At 44.0% G+C, this 20,817-nt stretch overlaps 1 protein-coding gene and 1 pseudogene across 1 annotated transcript; one reads left to right on the top strand and one right to left on the bottom strand.

Annotated features, from left to right (window-relative positions):
• Positions 1-1,456: 1,456 nt before the first annotated feature.
• LOC115006101 (lethal(3)malignant brain tumor-like protein 2) lies at positions 1,457-8,051 on the bottom strand (annotated as a pseudogene).
• Positions 8,052-12,435: 4,384 nt separating this feature from the next.
• On the top strand, positions 12,436-16,681 carry LOC115006098 (protein NLRC3-like). The gene is given in 5 exon segments (XM_029428151.1): positions 12,436-12,540; positions 14,144-14,294; positions 14,522-14,751; positions 14,882-15,159; positions 15,161-16,681. Coding segments are annotated over 4 exon segments (2,160 nt in total). The 5' UTR covers positions 12,436-12,540; positions 14,144-14,163.
• The last annotated feature ends 4,136 nt before the right edge of the window (positions 16,682-20,817 follow it).

Genomic DNA, 20,817 nt, shown 5'->3' with positions numbered 1-20,817 from the left:
TTGATGAGGTCATAATGAGGTTGATGAGGTCATAATGAGGTTGATGAGGTCATAGTGAGGTCATAATGAGGTTGATGAGGTCATAATGAGGTTGATGAGGTCATAGTGAGGTCATAATGAGGTTGATGAGGTCATAGTGAGGTCATAATGAGGTTGATGAGGTCATAGTGAGGTTGATAAGGTCATAATGAGGTTGATGAGGTCATAGTGAGGTCATAATGAGGTTGATGAGGTCATAATGAGGTTGATGTGGCCATAGTGAGGTCATAATGAGGTTGATGAGGTCATAATGAGGTTGATGAGGTCATAGTGAGGTCATAATGAGGTTGATGAGGTCATAATGAGGTTGATGAGGTCATAATGAGGTTGATGAGGCCATAGTGAGGTCATAATGAGGTCATAGTGAGGTCATAATGAGGTTGATGAGGTCATAATGAGGTTGATGAGGTCATAGTGAGGTCATAATGAGGTCATAAGAACAGGAAGCAGAATTCTCACAACTTTTATCAATGAACTCATGATTTGTTTGATTGACTATCAATAAAGTTTTAATCACTTGTATCACCCGCCCCATAGTTCCAAGTCATTCCATAGAAATAAACTAATTTGTAAGAGTAATTTATTTGTTTTAAAGGAAAACATAAAGTTCAATAAATATGGAGACTAAAGATTTTCAGTAATTCTGTAAATAAAAATATTTCTTTGGGTTTATAATGATCAGTTATTTTACAAAGAAATAAATCAACTTGAAAGAAATTGTTTATGATTTTGTCTTATTGCTCTTATAATTTGTACCTTTGCAGGAAATCAGACTAAAATAAAGAGTTTTGATTTTACGAGCAGCGATGCTTTCCAACATTGCGTATGTGCATCTTACACAGAATTAAGATGTCCTTTATCTTTACTCTGCAGTAAAGTGTATCTTTGAACCAATGCATCATTTTTCTTCTTTGCATCTAACAGACATTGTGTTTTTATCCAGTAATATTTCAAACACTGATCATTACACACACAGTACGTTAATTATTTAATGTTGAAAAGCATGAAACAGTAAATCACAATTCACAGAAGATGAAAACATTATAACATTCGACAGGAAACCGTCTCTGCTCACCCGAGTTAAATAATAAAACATATTCACAAACACAGGCTGTGTTACAGCAGCTCCTACTCACCGCTGAGTAGTTTCTACTTATCATATTTACATATAGTAGAAGTTATTGGTAGCGGCGGAGTCCGCCATTCCTGCTCTCGTTAGTTTGTGTGACCTTTGGGTTTTAAGTGACAATAACACAACTAACCAGCAGCACTAACTAGCTCTGTGAGCTAAAATGAGTGTTTTTGTCAATGGAGTCTGGTGGTTTTGAAGAGAGCAAAGATGACTGCTTTAGGGTGACGCAGGGAAATGTTCTAAATATAGCGCACATTTAAACAAAATCCATTGTCTCTCTGTTCATCCACCTTTTCCTCTTCAGTCTTTAGACGCCTCCATCCCTGCAGCCTCTCCTCTCGTGTCCTGCTCTCTGAAACCTCGGGCACGGCACCGTCTCCTCAGTGGCTCCCTCCTCACACTCTTCACTTCTTCCTGCTGTAGTTTCACTCCGCTCCGTCTTTGCATGAGCTGCTCTTTCCAAGCTGTGGTGCCTGTTGTAGTCCGGACTTACTCTTCTCTCCGCCCTCCTCCCGTGTAAAGACACCCAGAGGGACTGGTGGAGGATCAGTGGGCGTCTCCATCTCCATCTCCACCTCCTCCACTTTCACCTGCACTGCAAAGACTACAGACAGACATACGTCAGCAAATTGGCAAAATGATCTCACGAAAATGAGAAGTGTGTCCACTTACTCTCCTGCTCCTCGGGCTCAGGTTTGGGCTGGATGAGAGGCACTCTTGGAGGAAGGCTGAGGTCCTCCGGCCTCTGAAGGAGCGTCAGTGACCTCCGCCTGCTGACCAGCATCTTCTTCAGCTTGATCCTGAGAGAGCCTCTTCTTTCCAGGCTTCTTTTCTACAGAAAACACAACGAGGAGGTGGAAGAACAGTTATACAACCATCAGATGCAGGAAAACACTAAATATGAGAGCAAACAAAACATACTTCTTTTCCGATGCGCAAGGGTTTTGTATTTCTTGCTCTGTCCCGTCTGGTTTTCCATTAAATTGACTGGAAACAGAACGAAACACGAGTCAGACACATCGACACAAACAGCTTTAATCCCCAGTTAAACCTCCGTCTGGGACGTGAAAGAGACAAACGTGACACTTTTCTGCCTCATTTGGTCTTTAATTCCTCCAATTATCTAAAATGCAGTTGAATCAGAGTTTAAATGCCTCTTGTAAAGACTTAAATCAGATTCAACCGGTTTAGATGATGGCTTAAAGGAATGCTTCTCCCCAAAATGATCATTTGTATTTCATTGGCTCACCTTGTGCCGGCACGCCACTCGTCCGTTGGAGCTTCAGAGTTTTAAATAGTGTGTGAAGTACACGACTTGATAAATGAGACTTGGATTATACTGCACGAGTTGTGTGCGAGTTTGTCGACGGACGTTTGGATATAGTTTACCAGTTACTTCAAGTCATCAAGACGCTCCCCGTGGAGGCGTGTGAGAAAAACAAGAAATGATCCTTCTGGGGGTGAAGTATTCCTTTAATATGAGCTCTCAACACACGAGGGGATGGACGCTGCTAAATCAGGCGTTTACCGAGTCCTGGAGGCGGCTGCAGCTGGTAGCCCATGAGGTCGCACCAGCCGGCGGGGTAGATGTCCGGGGACTGGTGGTCGATCCACTGGTCAAAATCATCCTCCCAGCCGTCGAAGTGGATGAGCAGCAGGCGGCCCACGCAGCGCTTCACGGTGGCCACGCACACCAGGCCCGGCTCCATCAAGTCCACCGCCTCCAGCTTCACGTTGGGGGAGAAGCCGTGACCCGAGAAGTCCTGAAGAGAAAGACAAAGCGGGTTCGTCTGCTTGATATATGAACGGTCTTGATCACATTATGTTGCTCAGAGACGCCACTCTGGGTTTGGACTTCCTGTCTTACGGTGTTTAACAGGCGTGTCGGTGCAGCTTTAGCTTCGGTGTCCTTCAGGTATTTGTCCCAGGTGAAGGTTTGAGAGTCGTAACCTGCAGAGACACAAACATTAAGTATCGTCAGCACTGAACCACTGTCTCCTGCCTCTGAATCATTGTTGTGTATATCTACCTTGAGGTACGGTGAGAGCGATGTTGTTCTTCTTACAGAAGTCCACGGGAAGGATGGCATGGGACGAGGCGTGGTAACAGAACCAGTCGGAGCCGTTGTTGGATACGGCGCCATCGATTCCCACCATCAGGTATCCATCTAACAGCACCTGGGAGGAGAGGAGGAGGGAAGTTAGAGAAACACTCGCTGTAGGATTAACCCTTTTATTTAATGCATATGGCAGACGTTCAGTTCAACCTCAGCTCCTCTAATAAGTCAACAATAACCTGTGCAACATAAAATCATGTATTCTTTTATATCAGGCTTCACATCTGGAGCTCTGGCTTCAAAATTGTAGTTTTGACTATTTTCCTCCAGATTGAGACATTTTCTCATGTTTGTCCTGAAAACATGATTTTTTTCTTGCACAAAAAATTCAAAAGCATCAAAATCAATGTTGTTCATTATTAACATAACCCAGACTGAGAAAATAAATCCACTTTAGCATTAAGTATAAAGAAAATAATTACATTTGACTGTTCTTTAACCCATAACAGTTGCATTATGTTAACAGACTGGAGAATTAATTAATATTTAGTAGTTATGATCAGGACTGATACAAATATGACTTATTCTAATAATAATATTAATTAATAATATTATTAATTAATATCATTAATATTAATTAATAATATTAATATAGTCGAATTGTAGTATTTTATAGCAGTTTTATGAAGGGGACATTCTTGTCCTTTAAGGTAATAAATGGGAGTTTCTTTCTTTTTAAAATATATATATAATTTGTTTTAATCTGACAAAAAATAAGAACTTCATCAGACTGTAAAAAAAGAAAATTGTGGTGCTTTTCTTTTCTTCTTTAAATAAAAGACCACAGAGGCATTATGTAAACAATTCTGAGAATGAAAGCACAAGGGTTAAAGAACGGTAATATAATAACCAGCTCATTTATCAGATCACACACACACACACACACACACACACACACACAACACACCCAATGACAGCGGTCTTACCTTGTGTACCGCGGCCACACAGATGCTCCCGAGGTTAAGAGGGTCGATGGCCTCCAGCTTCATTCCTTCCTCAAAGAAACCCCCCTCCATGTAAACGAACCTGGGCTGCAGATCAGTCGTCGTTAAGAGACTTCACATAGTGAGTGCAGAATGCTGTCACAGACATGGCTGAAAATGCACAAATACTGTGGAAGTATCAAACTCCATCGACGGGGAAATACACACAGAAACAACAACGAGAGCGCAGAAGTGAACGACCCGACAAACACGGACCAATCACAGCAGACTGGGCTTTGTCGGGATGGGGGCTTAAAGAGACAGTACGAATAAAGAATACTTCCTTACCTTTTTAAAGAGCAGGAACGAACTGTCATAGTTCCCCCTCCAGACCTTGGCAGCGGTCCCTCCACTGTTTGCTATCATTTAAAAAAGAAATATCTTTAGTTCACAACAAGCGTGACATGTGTGCGTCTAGAGGTCTTACACAATACAACCATGTTCTCGTGTCGTTTCTTCTGTCTCCGTCTCTGTTGCACGCCATTACTCCTACGTTTGGGGAAAACTAAACGCAACACCTACCAGGTGCTTTGATGGCGTGACCCACTTTGGTGGACCAGCCGATCTGGTGCAGGAGGGGACTCCACATGTGGCACCAGAAATCAGAGATGGTGTTGACGGCGGCGTCGCTTTGGTCTTCGTACACCAGCCGCAGGCGGCCACCGACGATCGAGTCGATGGCGGCCATGCGGGTCTGACTCACGTGTTTGGGGTCCACGACCTCCACGCGCATGCCGATTCTGAACGAGGTCCGCATGCTCTCCGCCAACTGGGGAGAAGGAGGAAGGCAAGAGATGAAGTCATTCAGTGAAACTAAATAGTTCTCTTCACATGTGCAAAGCAGAGCGTCAGTTTTACCTTCAGGTAGAAGTCAACAGGGAGGGTGTTGGCCCCCACCAGCTTTTTCATCAGGTATTCTTTCCAATCTGGGATGTTCTGCTTCACATCTATGGACACATCATTTCTCAAGTCACAACATTGTTGACATAGCAAAGCATGACATATTTAAAGTCTTCGTTATCGGCGGTATTAATCCTGATGACATGTTAACGTCCTCTGTGCTTCATGCAGGCGAGCAGCGTTCAAGCAAATGCTTCTTGACACATTTCACCAGCTGGGGCTTTGTTTTCACTGCAACACGTAAATCCTGCACTTCTATGGAAACGGTACAATCATGGCTAGAAGTATGGAGAACTCAGAACTGTGTTTTGTTCAGTAAAACAGTTATAATGCCACAAAGCAACAGAGTTTCTGTGTCGTGTCTGTTGGTCTCCAGTCGTTGATGTTTCCCAGCTGCGCTGAGGAGCTCAGACTTTCATGTTTTTTACAGGATATATTAAATTCAAACATTTGATTTTTGGCAACATTCTAATTGAGACATTTAGAATAAAGTGATTTCGGTGAAATGTCACTTTTTAATCTTAGATTTTGTTATTTTTACCGACACACGTCTTCGTCGCACGTGACTCGTTCAAGGGCCGTCGGAAAATTGAAACCCGCCGATAATTTCTGTTTTTGCAGTTTCTGGCTTTGATAAACGGTTTAATTTAAGCGATTCTTAAAAGAAAACTGGCTTTTTTAAACCCGCCGGCTGGTTGTGGACTTCAGAGAGTTCAATAACACGTCTCCAGGTAACACTGAACCAATGTGGTTCGAGGGTGAATCCTCACCTTGCGGTGGCACCAGCAGCTTGCTCGTCATGGCGCAACATCCAATCGGGTTCAGCTCCCCCGAGACGAGGCTGCACCAAAAATCTCGGCTGCTGTCGTGTTCAAAGCCTTCGTACCTCAACAGAGCTTTGTATCCTGCAGACGAGAGGAGGGAAGAGCTGCGTTACTGTTGATGCTCCTGCAAAAGATGTATATTCATGATCAGAAAACACAGAGACACACCTGCAATCTGGATGACACTTGCGATCCAGTAGACTTTACTGGGCAGGACTGCGTTTGTGTTCAGGACCTCCACTTTCATCCCCATTAAGATGTCGTCCCACTGGGCACACAGGGGCGCCTGCAGGAGGGAGGTCACCAGGGTGAGGTGCACACTTATTATAGACAACGCTCACTTTGCAAAGTATTCATTCTTTTTTATACTCCATGTTGGATTAGGTGTTAATACGTGCGTGCAAGTGTTTTTCCTTTAGACATTTTATAATCTGAGAGAAAACATAGTTTCTAATGATTATTGGGACTCACATGTCTGAAGCAGGACACCGATGCAGCCAGAGCGCTTTCCTTCTCCAAGTAGGCGCCCCATTCAAAACCTGCAGCCGATGCTACACAACGGGAAGAACAGAGGCGTCATTCACATTCAATCAAAAGGTTTAGAGAGAGACGTTCGTGCACATGTACTGTATGCAGCTGCTGATGCTCCCAAACAAGCAACAAGCACCAATTCAAGCTGTGAGACAAATGAAGAGTTCACACCTGACTTCAGATTGTGTCTCAAATGCTTCCATTAAGCTTCACATCTGTTTTTGTTCTGCAATTAAGTAATTAGATTCCCTGTGTGTGTGTGTGTGTGTGTGTGTGTGTGTGTGTGTGTGTGTGTGTTCTCACCATCCAGTACTATTGGGGCTGGAGGAGCTTTGTTCACCTTGTTGAGCACTGTGGCTTTTTTTGACGGGGGCTTTCCCTGCAGAGAGAAACACAAAGAAAGTTTGAGCAGAGTCGTCTCATCGTCCTCATGTTTTTGGCCACTTCCCCACTCGCAGCAGCTTGGAGCAGATTTAGCCACATGGCTGTTTAAACTGTTGGCATGAACCGCAGGCGAGGAGAGAAACGAGTCTGCGGTCAAAAGGTGGAAACTTCATAGAGAATTGGACAAATTTCAGTGACATGTTCCCGATATGTGAAGAGAAGAGTGGCAAAGGAACGACTGTCAGTGGTAAATAACTTTGTGCACCTCATGGGCTGCAACTCACGGTTATTTTCTTTATTGATTAATGAGCATTAAACCGATTTATTGTTTGGTCCAGATGCCAGATGTGTTTGTTTGTCAGTCCGAGACCCAAAGATATTCACTTTAATATGATATAAAACAGAGAGAAGCAAGACATCTCCATATTTGAGACATTTGTGCATAAAAAATTACTGATTAATGAGCAAAATAGTTGCCAGTTATTGTTCTGTTGACTCATCGTTGCAGCTGTTCAGATAAATAATGAATCTAAATAAATCTAAAAACCCTCGTACACAGCTGTGATCTCATATTAAGCTTGTTGCTTTTTCAGTTTTTACATTAATTAGTGTTTTACTTTATCTTTATTTGTATTTAGACTTTTGGTATTATTGTGTGGTTTGTACCCTTAATGAAATATATAATTACTTTCATCCTGGTGTGGTTTGTACTGTTACCTGTCCTCTCCTGTTGCTGCCATGACACCTGCATATCCCTCTGGGGATTAATAAAGGTTTATCTTTAAAGAAGATATGTTATGGATGCATAATATCCCAATCTCTTCAAATGTACTAGTGCACGAAAGTGTCTCGCCTTCACGCGCTCACCAGCTGAGTGACCCCCGCGGTGGGGTCACCTGTGTCAGAGGTGTGTCCGTGCTGAGTGGGCTCGGCTGATCCAGGATGTCGTAGTAGTCCTCCGGATCAAAGTGTCTCTGGCAGACGAACATGTTGCCGATGATGTGCCGCGGAGTGTTTACATCCATGCTGAGAGCGAACAGCCACTGCCTCAGTCTCCGCGGGTCTCCGAGAGGAAACCGATGAAAGACGAGGTTCTTACGTTTGGCGACGCAGCACGTGTCCACGCAACACTTGTGCACCATTTGTTTTAGCTGTTTTAATACAATCCGTTTAACCAACGCGTGGAAACAGTCAGACACGCCCGCTGACAGCCTCTCGGGTCGGGGGAGGATTTCAAGTCCAGCGCGGTCCTCCTCCTCTTCCTCTTCCTCCTCCTCCTCCTCCTCCTCTTCTTCTTCTTCTTCTTCGCCACCTTTTTCTCCGGCGGCCGGTGGACAGATTTATGTGAACTACTGCCACCATGTGTTCGTAAATGATAAGTTATGGAAATATAAATACATTTTAAATGCTCAACATCAACGTCTCTTGGTGTATTTTTATGGCTAGTTATTATTTTTAATATAAGATGGAAATGAAATGTGGCATTAGGAAAACAAAAGTCCCTGAAATCAATAAATAAAAAGGTGGAATAAGAGACTTCAGGTTATGGCGGCTCACTAGGAAGACGCAACTATCAGTGCTCCGACAATTTCTGTCTTAAATCCTAATTTTACCCACGTTTTATGTCAACCCATCGTTTCTATTCGGAAAAGACGGTTAAATGCCGGCTGCAGCAGGGAAATCAGCTAAAGGACGACCAAAAGCACTTCAGTCTAAGATAAAACAGCATCCAAGCTACACGTGGAAGCTAAAGAAAGTTATGCTAGCGCTAGCATTGCGCCAGCCATGACCTCTGTTGAGACGGGCGAGGCCGGGTGGTGGGAAGCAGGCTCGGAGGAAATCCTGATCGCCAGAGGCTCTCTAAAGTCGGACTTTCCCACAAGACTTGATGGCATGCTAACAGCAATAGAGGGGATGAGGAAGGAGATACGGGGATGCTCAGAACGAATGTTAGAGGCTGAAGTAAGAATCTCATCTACCGAGGACGACGTGAGCTCCCTGCAAGATAAAGTGAACACGCGTGAAGCTAAAAACACGAAGCTACAGGATAAAGTTGAAGACTTGGAGGCAAGATCCAGGTTATCTAATTTGAGAGTGGTGGACTTGCCAGAAGATGTTGAACGAGGGGATGCCCTCTCTGCCACCTTCACTGCTGTGTGGGTGGAGAGGAGGATCTGGAAGGGAACCTTGCCACCGTTTGGACTGGTTGAAATGAGTGGAGTGGTGTAGATGCAGGTGATGATGAACTGATGTCACCTGTTTCCTTATGTCAGAGAGAGTGGAGGAAAGGTTACTGCAGTAGGTTAGCATGTTATGTTCACAAGTGTCTGTGGACGGTGCTAGTTGTCTTTGATGATCCACACCAATGTGGGAAGGTACTGCAAACAACAATCTAGGTATGAACTTAGTTGAGAAACGGCATGGTAAACCTTCGTTGGAATGCCCCAGAGAGATATTATCTCACAGAGTAAAGCTTTGAGCTGTTTACGAGCCTGTCGTCAAACACAGGCATATACATAGTATGACATGAAGATGACGTTAATATTGGCCTTTCCTCTGGATATTGCATATTGTGTACATGTCCTCACCACTCTTCTTTTGTACATTTAGGTGTACATGTGAAAACTGTACAATTATGGAAACAATTGAAGAGTTGCTGCCAAGAAAAGGATGTCATGGAGGAACTCAATGAATATGAGGGACATGGTGCAAACACAACCTGCAGAACAGGTCACGCAGGATTCAAATCAAAGTCTGGATGTTTGGGTGTTGCAGACAGCCTACCACAGGTATGTGAAGAGGGACAGACAACGAGCAGGTGATCAGCCACGTAATGAGGAAGTTACTTGTGTAATGTGTAGAGCTCAGAAACTGTGATGTATTTATGGGGAGTCGAATGGTCCCTCTGGCACAGTCACAGAATACACAGATAAATAAGGTGGAAGTGATTACCATTGACATGTATTATCTTGTATGTTACAGAATGTATCACTATGTGGCATACCGCCGGTGAGAGTCTGCCTGGGAATACTTGGTAAGAACCACAGAATGCCATCATGTGCCATTCAAAAGATCTGTGCTACGTTTTTTTTGTGCTAAGAGTTCAGTAACACACTCTGCAAAAAATATGTTTTATAATCAAGCATTATATATAGTATGTATGTGTGTGTATATATATATTTTAATATATTATGATGCTGACCTTTGGAACAACCAACCTGGATTGGAACTTGCGGTCCAGCTGACCTGACACGTGGTCGCCTGCATGGACTTGTGGTGTGTCCGTGGAGGGGGATCCGTCTGCACAGCACTTTCTTTCTGACATGTCTGAAATGTACAAAACACAACTTTACTAATAAATCTTTCAAACCAGCTTGAACCTGTATTGCATGTTTATACATGTCTGCGTAAAGAACATATCTAATAACATTCATAATAAAAGATGTGGTTGAAATGATTGAGAGAGCAATGATATCAAATTAAACAAATATATGAATTATGTACATGCATGTGGTGATTGTATGTTTAACACGTCATGTGCAGGTCTACTGGTACTACAACTGTAATGTACAGATGACGTACAGTCTGTATACTTACTGCTGTACACACAGCTCCCTCCCCAGTGTGGACGTCCAATAGATGGTCGCTGATCATACAGGATCATACGGCTGTAACGCAGACCAACACTGGGGGCAACTGTAACGCAGACCAACACTGGGGGCAGCTGTAACGCAGACCAACACTGGGGGCAACTGTAACGCAGACCAACACTGGGGGCAGCTGTAACGCAGACCAACACTGGGGGCAGCTGTAACGCAGACCAACACTGGCGGCAGCTGTAACGCAGACCAACACTGGCGGCAGCTGTAACGCAGACCAACACTGACGGCAGCTGTAACGCAGACCAACACTGGCGGCAGCTGTAACGCAGACCAACACTGGCGGCAGCTGTAACGCAGACCAACACTGACGGCAGCTGTAACGCAGACCAACACTGGGGGCAGCTGTAACGCAGACCAACACTGGGGGCAGCTGTAACACAGACCAACACTGGGGGCAGCTGTAACACAGACCAACACTGGCGGCAGCTGTAACACAGACCAACACTGGGGGCAGCTGTAACACAGACCAACACTGGGGGCAGCTGTAACACAGACCAACACTGACGGCAGCTGTAACGCAGACCAACACTGGGGGCAGCTGTAACGCAGACCAACACTGGGGGCGGCTGTAACACAGACCAACACTGACGGCAGCTGTAACACAGACCAACACTGGCGGCGGCTGTAACGCAGACCAACACTGGCGGCGGCTGTAACGCAGACCAACACTGACGGCAGCTGTAACGCAGACCAACACTGGCGGCAGCTGTAACGCAGACCAACACTGGGGGCAGCTGTAACGCAGACCAACACTGGCGGCGGCTGTAACGCAGACCAACACTGGCGGCAGCTGTAACGCAGACCAACACTGGCGGCAGCTGTAACGCAGACCAACACTGGCGGCAGCTGTAACGCAGACCAACACTGGGGGCAGCTGTAACGCAGACCAACACTGGCGGCGGCTGTAACGCAGACCAACACTGGCGGCAGCTGTAACGCAGACCAACACTGGCGGCAGCTGTAACGCAGACCAACACTGACGGCAGCTGTAACGCAGACCAACACTGACGGCAGCTGTAACGCAGACCAACACTGGCGGCAGCTGTAACGCAGACCAACACTGGGGGCGGCTGTAACACAGACCAACACTGGCGGCGGCTGTAACGCAGACCAACACTGGGGGCGGCTGTAACGCAGACCAACACTGGGGGCGGCTGTAACGCAGACCAACACTGGCGGCGGCTGTAACGCACACCAACACTGGCGGCGGCTGTAACGCAGACCAACACTGGCGGCAGCTGTAAAGCAGACGTTATTTGTTCCATTGAAACAGGCCATCACTTCTCAAAATAAAACCTCACTACATTTGTCACGAGTCGCTTTTGACAATAAAAATCGCCAAAAGATTTATAAGATTTAACGAGAAAGTCGCCAAATTGTCAACACTGTACATATCCAACACATCTCTGAAGTCTTAGATACAATTATATTATAATATATTATATTATAATATAATATATTATAATAGAAGTTTCACTTGATGTTTGTGAAGTTAAAGAATATATTAGACTTAAACTATAACTTTTAAACACTGGAAACTAATAACTTTCTAACTTTATGGTGAACTGTTTAAAGAAGAAGAATGTAAGTGTTTCTCATTATAATGACATATTACATGTTGTCAGTGTTGTCTTAGTGCAGAGCTTCTTTTTGGGTGTCCGCTCATTTCTTCACTTTCTCCCGACCTGTTGCATTTAAATCCCCCGTCTCTCTGTCGCTCTGTGTATCTGGCCTGTACCACTACACGCGCTGTCTTTGGAGCGTCTGCCCCCCTTCCTTCTTTCACATAATGGTATGATCCTAGTCTGTCCTGACATGTGATTGACTGCATGGTGTGCCCATCAAAATAATGTCCCGCCCCGGGGCACAGGTGGGTCCAGGCTCAGTGTTACAGGTGCACTGGCCCCTCCCCAAACTGTCACTGACAGACGCCGTTTTCTCGTCGACAGAGCCGCAGCAGCAGAACAGGGTGAGTGTTAACAGCAGCTCTGCTGGGGTTTTACACATTCATTCTTTAGTGTGTCCTGCTGTGTGTCTCTAACAAGCAGAGTCCTGGAGTCCAATGTGATGAAATGTTTGTGAGCATCATCGCTACATGTCACACAGCAGCACAGTCCAGATGGAGAGCAGCCTCACAACCCGTCACCCTCCGGATCAATGCTTGTTCTTTCTCCAACCAGTCAACACTAAACTTCTTCTTCTTGCTTTTTACCTTCTAAAAGTTCAAATGAACTTTGTGTCCGTTTCGGGGCGGAACTCCCGGAAGTAGTTTCAAAATAAAAGCCGTGCTCCTGTAAACAAGGTGTCCGGTGCTGACAGTGACTCCGGGTTGATAGCAGACATGCGCAGAGTGTGTTGACATCTGAGCAGGAAGAAGTTTCTGCCTTTTCCCTCCAGAGACACAGTTTATACTGCAGTTTGTACCGGAACACAGATCACATGAAACTCAAGTGCTCCACTCTAAACCTTTGTGTTTTATTGTTTATTTACCAGCTCGTTAAAACATGTAACTGTAGATATTGTTGAGGAAAGAGTTGAAGAAATCGGAGCTTGAATGTCGAATCAATACAGAAAACTTGTAGTTAAATCGATATATTTATTAATATGATAAGTCAAGCATGGAACATATTCTCAGCTGAGAGACGTTCCTGTTTTGCGGCCTCTCTCCCCTGCTCCGCAGAAAAACGTCCCGCCTCTCGGTTACATCAGTTTTTCTATCGTTTCCGGTCTTTGACGTCTGACGTCATCACGTCACATCATACGGGGTATTCGAACGACTCTGCCAGGGGGGCACGCTCATATTATGCATTCACAATATCCCAATTATCCCTGATATGATGAGACAGTTCTGAGTGAGTTGAGCTTTATTTAATATATATAGTACCTAACATTTCTTCACATTATCTATGTAAATACGTGTTTCAGTTATTACACAAGATAATACATGTATTAGTTAATTATATCACAATATAAACAACACAAGCACAAACTACTTTATCATTTAGTAGAAATACATTTATTTTCAGTTATTTCTCCGTTTACTTTGATCACGGATACAATTCAATCCAGAGAGTCGGAGAGTCTGTCTGTCAGCAAGGAACACTTTTTACATTTACACTTTTATTTCTGCTCATTTCCGTTCAGTCACGTGAGGCTGATGATTCCTGAGCTTCTGCTTTGATAGGAGTTATATATTCTCTACTTTACCTGAAGCATTTAGCCTCATCAATCATCTCCAGCGTTCAAAAGACACCACGATCATAATCTGGTTATTAAATAATGGATCCACAATCAGAATATCAATAAGTACTTTTACTGAAGTACTGCACTTGAGTAAATGTCCTTTATACTTGTACTGCACTACATCTCAGAGGGAAACATTGTTCTGCTCTCAGTTCTTCCTGTCAGTTAAACATGTATCTCCAGATGATGTTTGTGATGAACTGAAGGATGAAGTTTCCTTTAGGAGAAGATTCTTCTGCTTCAGATAAATAATACTTTATACTGTGTGTGTGTGTGTGTGTGTGTGTGTGTGTGTGTGTGTGTGTGTGTGTGTGTGTGTGTGTGTACAGTAACTCTCAGACTGGAGAAGATGAATGATTTAACAGATGAGGAGGAGGACGGCTCAGTGTCTGCAGTCCCCAGCTGTCTGTCTCTGAAGAGTGACAGGTCTATGAGACAACCTCTAACCTTCAGTAATGAACCTGGACCCTCAGACACAAAGTAAGAGTCTGTTTCTTCTGTAAACTGACCTGAAGAGGATTTCAGTTTTTATGTTCTCTTATAATCTACTGTTGTATGATAACATAAGCCCAGTAGAGTACAGTAAAGAAACACAGTAGACAACTGGGACTAAACTGTTATCATGTTGGAGACATAGGTTGTACCAATCAGTGAACATCAGCCAGCACTATTGTGATGTGTTATAAAGAACGTGTTCATCTCCACAGAAAGAAGAGCAAAACTCCTGTTTCTGTGGAGGAGCAGCGGTCCAGCTGTGCTTTGTGTCAGGACGTCCTGAAGGATCCAGTCTCTACCAGCTGTGGACACTGGTTCTGCAGACAGTGCATCGCCTCATACTGGGACCAGTCTGCTTCATCAGGAGACCCCCCCTGTCCCCAGTGTGGAAAAAGATCCAGAACAAGACTGCAGACAGCCAGTCAGACCAGCTGTGCACACAGTAAGACTGTACATCTGTCTGCTGCTGTCTTCATGTCTGAAAACAGGATTCTTCCTGCTTCATTTGTTTGTACAGCACATTATGATCTGTTATATATATTTATTAATCTCACATGTGTCTTCTCTTTCAGCAGATAGAGGTCTGCAGGAGGTTTTAGATGAACATAGGATCAGTCTGAAGAGGAGATGTGAACGTGTGACTGAAGGAAGTGAAGAAACAGTGAGTAAAACCCTCCTCAACAGGATCTACACTGAGCTCTACATCACAGAGGGACTGAGTGAAGAGGTTAATACTCAACATGAGGTGAAGCAGCTTGAGACAGCTTCCAAGAAAAAGATCCTCCGTGACGCTCCAATCAAGTGCCACGACATCTTTAAAGCCTCACCTGACCAACAGGTACACATCAGAGTCGCTCCTGACGGTCGGCGTCGCTGGCGTTGGAAAAACCTTCTCAGTGCAGAAGTTCACTCTGGACTGGGCAGAGGGTTTGGAAAACCAAGATGTCAGTCTGCTGATTCCGCTTTCCTTCAGGGAGCTGAACTTGATCAAAGCTGAGCAGTACAGTCTTCTCAGGCTGCTCCATGTTTTCCATCCAACCTTACAGAAGGTCACAGCAGAGACGCTCGCTGTCTGTAGCGTTTTGTTCATCTTTGACGGCCTGGATGAAAGCAGACCTTCACTGGATTTCCACAACAATGAGGTTGTGTCTGATGTCACACAGCAGTCATCAGTCAACGTGCTGTTGACAAACCTCATCAGCGGGAATCTGCTTCCCTCGGCTCTCGTCTGGATAACTTCCCGACCTGCAGCAACCAATCAGATCCCTCCTGCACGTGTGGACAGGGTAACAGAAGTACGAGGCTTCACTGACGTCCAGAAGGAGGAGTACTTCAGGAGGAGATTCAGTGATGAAGAACGGTCCGGCAGAATCATCTCTCACATCAAGACATCCAGGAGCCTCCACATCATGTGTCTGATCCCCGTCTTCTGCTGGATCACTGCTACAGTTCTGGACCACATGTTGACTACAGACCAGAGAGGAGAGCTGCCCCAGACCCTCACTGACATGTACTCACACTTCCTGCTGGTTCAGACCAAGAGGAAGAAGCAGAAGTATGATGAGGGACATGAGACGAGTCCACGGGAGCTGACGAAGGCTGACGGGAAACTTCTTCTGAAGCTGGGGAGGCTGGCGTTTGAACATCTGGAGAAAGGAAACATCATGTTCTACCAAGAAGACCTGGAGCAGTGTGGTCTTGATGCCACGGAGGCCTTGGTGTACTCAGGAGTTTGTACAGAGATCTTCAAAAGAGAGAGTGTGATCTTCCAGAAAACAGTCTACTGCTTTGTTCATCTGAGCATTCAGGAGTTTCTGGCTGCAGTCTACCTGTTCCACTGTTACAGCAAGAGGAACACAGAGGTACTGGAGGACTTCCTGGGGAGTGACTGGAAGAAGAACTCATCCCTGGATGTCTTCCTGTCTGAAGCCATGAAGAAATCCCTCACAAGTAAGAATGGCCACCTGGACCTGTTTGTCCGCTTTCTCCACGGCCTCTCTCTGGAGTCCAACCAGAGACTCTTAGGAGGCCTGCTGGGTCAGACAGACAACAGTCCAGAAATGATCCAGAGAGCCATCAACACCCTGAAGGAGATGAGGAGTGAAGATACCTCTGCTGACAGAAGCATCAACATCTTCCACTGTCTGATAGAGATGAAGGACCACTCAGTACATCAGGAGATCCAAGAGTTCCTGCAGTCAGAGAACAGATCACAGAAGGAACTCTCTGAGATCCAGTGCTCAGCTCTGGCTCACATGCTGCAGATGTCAGAGGAGGTTCTGGATGAGTTGGACCTGGAGAAGTACAACACGTCACGGGAGGGACGACGGAGACTGATTCCAGCTGTGAGGAACTGCAGAAAGGCTGTGTAAGTCCAGATGTGATTAACTTTATAAATCAGAGTAGATTAGAAGTTTAGTTCTTCAAATATACACGAGAAAATTCATTTTATTGAATAAATATATCCACTTTTTACTTCATTATTTAGTTTCAGATGTTCTTGAGCTGTTTCAAACGCTGTGAGAGCAAAACAAGTGTTTTCAGCTTCTATCTGTGAAGTTCATGAACACATTTCTATTTATTTGTAATAATTGTGACACTTGACAGTTTCTTCCTCTCATTACATTCCTTTGGGGGATGGAGGCGACATGCAGACCTTGTCAAACTAAAGACTTTAGAGGTGCTCGAGGTTTCATCACATTTTACAGTTCTGAGTGAATGCAGAGAAGTTGTTGTTACATTCTAGCAGTTTCTTCATCATTACATCAGACACACAGGTAATACCTGAGTCTTTATATTAACATTTATTTCTGTACATCTCTGATACTTTCAATGATTTGTTTCCTTTCTGTTGCGTTTGTCAACAGTCAGTGACAGCAGAAGGTAGCTAGCAGAGACAGACCTAGGATCAGATCACACTGACACACTGTGGACATTATGGAAGCCTCAATGTAACTGCAGCACTACTCTCTCCCTTCATCTGCAACATTAAACACATATTACAAGTCTGCAGGTGATAAGTGATGAGAGTTATTGTTTCATGTCAAACACAGTGAGATCAGATGAACCACTGATGTCACAGCGGCTTGTCCTGCCTCGTGTTCTGAAGATGCCAGAGCAGAGACAGGGGAGTTCAGACGCAGTTACAACACACAAAGAATTCCTTACGCCGTTTATAATCCAACAACACTAAAGAACATCTAAATATAACTGGGAAACTGCAGATGTGTGTAAGAATCACTTTAGATTACCTGCTCATGAATCCATCGTGCTCTTTGCTGCCGTCCTCGCCCCGGATTCCATTTGTAACTTCTCCCCCTTTCATGTAGGCCTCAATCTTTCTAATAGAGGTTCAGTATCCTGTGGGCATCTCCCGAGTATCCTGGGGGGGGGGGGGACAATGCATATATTAAACTCAGTAAAGATATTAAAATGTCTAACAGCAAATGTTTTGTCATCAAATGCATGAAATAAATGAATGTTTCCTCTTTCATAATAACACATTTTGTAATATATGTGTCCTGACAGACTTTATGGATGTTACATCTCAGAGACTGATTGTGAAGTCGTGGCCTCAGCTCTGAAGTCCAACCCCTCCCACCTGAGAGAGCTGAGTATAACACCACTGAAGGATTCAGTGAAGCTGCTGTGTGCTGGACTGCAGAGTCCAAACTGTAGACTGGAGACGCTGAGGTCAGTTCACTGACTGTAGCTCGTGTAGTAAATATAATTGGCACAATTTGCAGACAGGTGAAGACGTTGTAATTATTATTATTGTCTTCTTTATTTTTCAAATGTCTGAATATTGTGGAGAATGACGTAAAGTAGAGAAAGTAAATGTTTGACGGGACAGTTGTTGAGCTTCCACAGACTCACATTGTGCTCCATGAGTCAGTGAAGAAGATGTCAGTACTGAGGTGTGTGAGAGATATGAAGGAGGTTGTTAAACATCTGATGACAGAGAGAAACAGGCTGCAGAGACTTTGAGCTTTGATTACCAACACATTTGTATCATTGCTGACAGTGACCTCTAAACTTCTTCAGCTCTGAACAGATTATTAAACCTTAATAATAATAATAATAATAATAATAATAATAATAAGCTTTATTTGTAGAGCACCTTTCATACAAGAACTACAGCCCAAAGTGCTTCACAGCAGAAACATCAAACTTAGTAGAAGATGAGACAGAGCATTTACAGCACAATAATCACAGTGTTGATGTAAATGAGTGTGAAGTCAATTAAAATAATATAAATAACAGAATTAAAATAGTATAAATAACACTGGAGATCATGCCTAGTATCTGTATCTGTGCCGTACTTAACGACCTCCTGAAACCACGTTCATCACCATTCTTGTAGATGTTTGAAAGGATCAGAGCCACATGTTGAAAGCATGAGATCCACAATGGGCCCCTGTGGCCCTTCAGCTGGTTTACTCCCTTTGCTACACATTCTTCAGAGTCTTCCCGTTTCATAAACAAACCCCACTTTGTTAAGTTTGATGAAATCTATCGGTTAAAGACAGTTTTTCTCCAACAATATTCTTTAATCTTTCACTTTTCCACTAATTGTGTAAAGAACATGAAACACATTTATCAGAGGAGCTTCCTCTTGTTCCCGTGGTAACACCGTCTGTCTGATCTCAGGCTTTTCAAAAATACACACCTTTACACATTCAATGTTCCACCTTGAACTAACTCAAGCAGCAACATTGTTTTCTAAAGTTACATCATGTTTTCTTTATTCAGATTGGGGGCTACAGGCTGTCAGAGATCAGCTGGGCTTCTCTGTTCTCAGCTCTGAAGTCCAACCCCCCCCATCTGAGAGAGCTGGACCTGTGGGACACCTAATCTGCAGGATTCATCAGTGAAGCTGCTGTGTGACCTTCTGGAGAGTCCAGACTGCAGACTGGAGGCTCTCAGGTCAGTTCACTGACTCTCTGGTACTACTGTAGATCCAACATGTTTAATAATTATTGAACATAATTTATGTTCATAAATAATTTACATCATAAAGTCGTAACTTTCCTTTTGTTCATATTTTGACTTTTCTTGCACTAAATTGAGTGTGCAGTCACAGAAGACGAGTGTTTGTTAAAGCAGCTGTAGCAAATGTCCACTGTTAGTTATTAAAGTACATTTATGTTCACGTGTGGTAAACGCTCACATCTGTATACAGAAGGTCATCTGAACTAATATTAGTGTACACTGATGAAGTTTACTTTCTCAAGCACAAAGAATTCTTTGTTTCCTTCATTTCAATGTGTTTCCACAGATAATAAAGTAGAAGCTGATGTTATGATGAGCACAATAACAGAATGACAGCGTCACTCCAATTCATGGATTAGGACGTAGTAATGTTGAGCCACACATTTAAACCTGAACACATCTGATTGGATTATAAATGGATTTGTATCCACATCATGTTTTCTTTATTCAGATTGAGGTACTGCAGTCTGTCAGAGATCAGCTGTGCTTCTCTGGTCTCAGCTCTGAAGTCCAACCCCCCCCTCCTGAGAGAGCTGGACCTGAGGGACACCAACCTGCAGGATTCATCAGTGAAGCTGCTGCGTGACCTTCTGGAGAGTCCAGACTGCAGACTGGAGACTCTCAGGTCAGTCAGGGTCCGACTCAGTCTCTGCTGGTTCAGCAGTATTGTACTAACAGGGGGGTTAATGTGTTACTCACGTTGGGGAATCCCCCAGTTCTACCTTCCACTTGTAGCCTAGCTTAGCAGAACTAATCAGTGATTTCACTCATTGCCTGCAGGTTCTCCTGTTCTTTCATCTCGTGTTTCTTTTCTTTCATTCTTCCACTAACAATAAAACACAAGCTGACAATGCAAAGCCAAGCAACATGTTACAAGTTGTAACTTTGGAACTTGTGATTTCACAGAAGAGTGAGACAGGTAGTGTGTTTGGTTCTTGGATCCAGACTAAAGACGAGTTACTTCCTGTAATGCAGGCTCAGAGCTGTCTGCAGTCAGTTGTAGTGTTTGCACAGAAGATATGATGCCATGTAAAGCGTTCCATCAGTCGGCTCGTGTCAGGACTCTGAAGCGGGCTGACTCTAACAACAAACTGTTATTTAAACCTGAGACATAACTTTTGGGATTGTGTTCCTACAGGATCAGATGACGAGTTGATCACAGCTGAGAAACACACAACATGTGAGTATTGCAGCATATCCTCCATTCATCCAGATATTACATGAACATCTGATCTTAAAATGAGATGCCCTCATCGTACACAAACTACTTTCAATTGTGTTTCTGTTTGATATATAAAATATATATTCTATTTCTAAAATATTCCAGAATGTTGTCTGCTAATGTTTCTCAGCTTCATTCAAGTTTTCATTGAGTTCTTTCTCTTGTTGTCCTTCAGAGGACTCCATCAAACTGGATGTGTGAACAAACCTGCCCGAGGAAGACAGCAAGGTGAAAGAGGAGCAGCTGCACAGTGTGAAGTATATTTATGGAGCTTCACCACAGAATCAAATGTAG

The sequence above is a fragment of the Cottoperca gobio genome, unplaced genomic scaffold (assembly GCF_900634415.1).
Source record: "Cottoperca gobio unplaced genomic scaffold, fCotGob3.1 fCotGob3_486arrow_ctg1, whole genome shotgun sequence".
NCBI classification, from domain to species: Eukaryota; Metazoa; Chordata; class Actinopteri; order Perciformes; family Bovichtidae; genus Cottoperca; species Cottoperca gobio.
The sequence above is the reverse complement of the archived record's forward strand: the minus strand, read 5'-3'. Positions and strand labels throughout refer to the sequence as shown.